The 3,128-nt window shown below is 40.8% G+C and overlaps 1 protein-coding gene across 4 annotated transcripts in view; it reads right to left on the bottom strand.

The window, feature by feature from the left end:
- NVL (nuclear VCP like) overlaps positions 1-3,128 on the bottom strand; it is a 138,859-nt gene that overhangs the window by 124,829 nt on the left and 10,902 nt on the right. For 3 of the 4 annotated variants that reach the window (XM_045298132.1, XM_045298131.1, XM_045298130.1), the window contains exons 3-4: positions 1,647-1,699; positions 1,465-1,564 (exon numbers count right to left, since the gene is read on the bottom strand). In XM_045298132.1, the coding sequence (XP_045154067.1) occupies positions 1,465-1,564; positions 1,647-1,699 (153 nt within the window). The remainder of the gene's footprint in view (positions 1-1,464; positions 1,565-1,646; positions 1,700-3,128) is intronic. The other variant, XM_045298133.1, reaches the window with a different exon arrangement.

Consider the following 3,128-nt stretch of genomic DNA (forward strand, 5'->3'; position numbering starts at 1 on the left):
CAAGGTCACGATTCTGACGACCTGGGCCTGGAGAGCAGCAAGCTCACATTCAGGAGCGTAGAACTTCTGCGCTGTTTCCACATTCCCTAGCACCACTGTCTTTAGTGGGGATTCTTCTCGAGGTAGCCTGCTTGGCGGTTTCTCTGAAGAAAGACGGTCATCCTGAAAGGGACAGCTTGCACCGACTTCCGTCCTTAGCCTTGTTGAACGCTCTACTCTCCTTCTTTGGCTATCCATCCAACATCAGCAGACGGCGCCACTGCGTCCTCTGCTCGATGGTTGGGATTCTATGATGTTGAACTCCTGGACACTAAATCAGACATAAACCGGAACCAATTTTCCTCACAATTCTTCGAGATAACCAGATGGCTTCCCAAGACATATCGACTGTATGTTTACTAAAATTTGTTGAAACACCATCTTAACCTATTAAAATTTGTTCAAACGGCTTGGTGTTTAATCCAGCCAAGCATTTAAAGTGGTCAGTCTCTCCATTTCAAATATTAGAGGCGAACATAGCAGCCAGCACCTGGTCCATAACGTGCACTGTGCCACAAGACAGCCGATGCCTTCTGCAGGACTCGGACCCTCAGCTGGCCTGTCCCCTGAACTGTTCAGACGGTGAGAGTATCAGTGTCCACATGCCTTTGAAAGGGCTTCAAAGAGCCTCTGGAAAAACCCCATTAGCCTTTAATTCCATTTCTACAAACTCTCTGAACACTCCTTGTCTGTCAAACTCATCAATTTTTTTTTTCTTTTTTAACATTTTATTAGGGGCTCATACAACTGTTATCCCAATCCACACACACATCAATTGTGTAAAGCGCATTTGTACATCGTTTCTCAAAACATTTTCTCTCCATTTAAACCCCCAACATTAGGTCCTCATTTTTCTTCTCCCTCCCTGCTCCCCCCTCCCGCATGAGCCCTTGATAGAAACTCATCAAATTCATACCTTAGAAATGTATAGTTCATTGTATCTCAACATATTTTTAAAACAAACTCGGTCACATTAACTAGCACCTTCTCTGTGCTTGGCCTTCTAAGAGGGCACAGAAAACAAAGATAATGAGAGGTATGCAAGCAAGTATGCAAGAACCCTTCACTCGCCGCATGTAAGGATGATGAACAACAGCCATGAAGCAGGAGCTAACGAAACACTAAGGAACAAATCTAGAAAGACCTAAGAAAGCCAATAAAAATTCAACTGACTCTTGCAGGCTGAGTTAAGAATTTGGGAAGAGGACAAGAACATTCCGAGGACAGAAAAGCACCTGCGCGAGCGCACAGTGACGGAGAGAATTGGCCTTCTTGGGAACATGGCTGACGCAAAGGCTTGGCGCGCTGAGGAAAGGGTTATGCAGCACTGGATAAACAAGGAAGAGCATTGAACATTTCGCAAGAAGGAACAGGATGTGATCAGCTTTGTGGTTTAGAATGAACATTCCCTATGATCATACTTACCCATTATCCTCTTCACCTTGTCTTGATCTTTTTGCTAGATGTTCATCTTCTAGCTCTGTTACATCCTTAAGTCCTTTCTCATTACTAATTAAATTAAACACTGAAATGAAAAAAAAACTGCCATGAGCTCAATGATTTCTGTAGCATCAATGATAATTTAACTCTAACAGGAAGAAACTCACATTTTTCTACCTGAATCCGAAAAGCATTTCTTTTCCTTCGACCATAGTCTATACTGAAAAAAAAAAAAAAGGTTTAGTACAGAGGTCTCCAACAATATTTCCCTACTAGCCTCAATTTACAAGGATCACATAAATTTGCATCAAAATTAAGTATGTTGCAGTACTCAACCCTGACCACAAGCCGATTTTCAAGATGACTATGTTTATATTTTCGTGATTCTGATTTTTGTTATTTTTTTCTTTCCAAAAAACCCTCGTTGCCATTGAGAAATTCCAACTCATAGCAACTCTATAGGACAGGGTAGAACTGGCCCTGTGAATTTCCGAGACTAACTTTTCACAGGCGTAGAAAGCCTCATCTTTCTTCAATGGAGTGGCTGGTGGTTTCGAACCACTGACCCAGCTGTTAGAAGGCCAACCCATAATCACTACACTATCATGGCTTCTTTTTCTTTACTAACCCTTTATTTGATTTATTTTGAAACTTAAAACCTACTGAAAAGCTAAAAGAAATTAAAAGAAAATAAAAATGTCACCTATCTACTCTTTACCTATATCTGTAAATTGCTAGCATTTTACCATATTTGCTTTACCTTTCTCTCCAGAATAATTTTGTTTGGGCAGAACTATTTGTAAATAAAGTACAGAAACTTAACACCAAAATATTCAGTATGTACAAGGGAATTTCAAAAAGTTCACGGAAAATTTCTATTATTTCTTAATTTCACATTTCCATGAGTTTTTTTGAAACTTCTTTGTATTTCTGAAGAAAGATAATACCTATATAACAATACCATTACCGAAAAAAAACCACAAACGCACTGCCACTGAGTCGATGCTAACGTACAGCAACCCTCTGGGGCAGGGAAGAACTGTCCGTGTGAATAGAAAACCCATTTTTCTCCTGAAGAGCAGCTGATGGTTTTCCACTGCTGACTTTGCACTTAGCAGTCCAAGCATTGTAACTAACCCCTAGGCCACCAGGGCTCCTCTGTAATACCATTAGCAGATACAAAAATTTAAGGAGCACTGGTGGCTCAGTGGTTAACTGCTTGGCTGCTAAATGGAAGGTCGGCAGTTTGAACACAGCTGCCACTCCATGGCAGAAAACTGAGCCCGTCTTCATAAAGACTGCCGCCTTGGACACTTCACAGGGCAGTTCTACTCTCTCCTAATGGGTCACTCAGAGCAGGATCAACTCACTGGCACACAAGAACATTATTTTATTAGGCGAATAGATTTTTTTTAAGTTCTTGGTTTCATATTTATCCTTTATGTTCTTATATACAACAATACTTTGTGCAGTATCTTTTAAAAGTTATGTAAATATTGGCCTGCTACCTGCCTTTGGTTGTCTTTCAGAATTTATTGTAGAAAAGGTTTTCTCTGAACAAGCAAATGTGGTGAAGAAAGCTGATGGTGCCCGGCTATCAAAAGATATAGCGTCTGGGGTCTTAAAAGCTTGAAGGTAAACAAGCGGCC

Source organism: Echinops telfairi, unplaced genomic scaffold, assembly GCF_000313985.2.
Source record: "Echinops telfairi isolate 266 unplaced genomic scaffold, ASM31398v2 ScPeMD7_7424;HRSCAF=8462, whole genome shotgun sequence".
Classification (NCBI taxonomy): domain Eukaryota; kingdom Metazoa; phylum Chordata; class Mammalia; order Afrosoricida; family Tenrecidae; genus Echinops; species Echinops telfairi.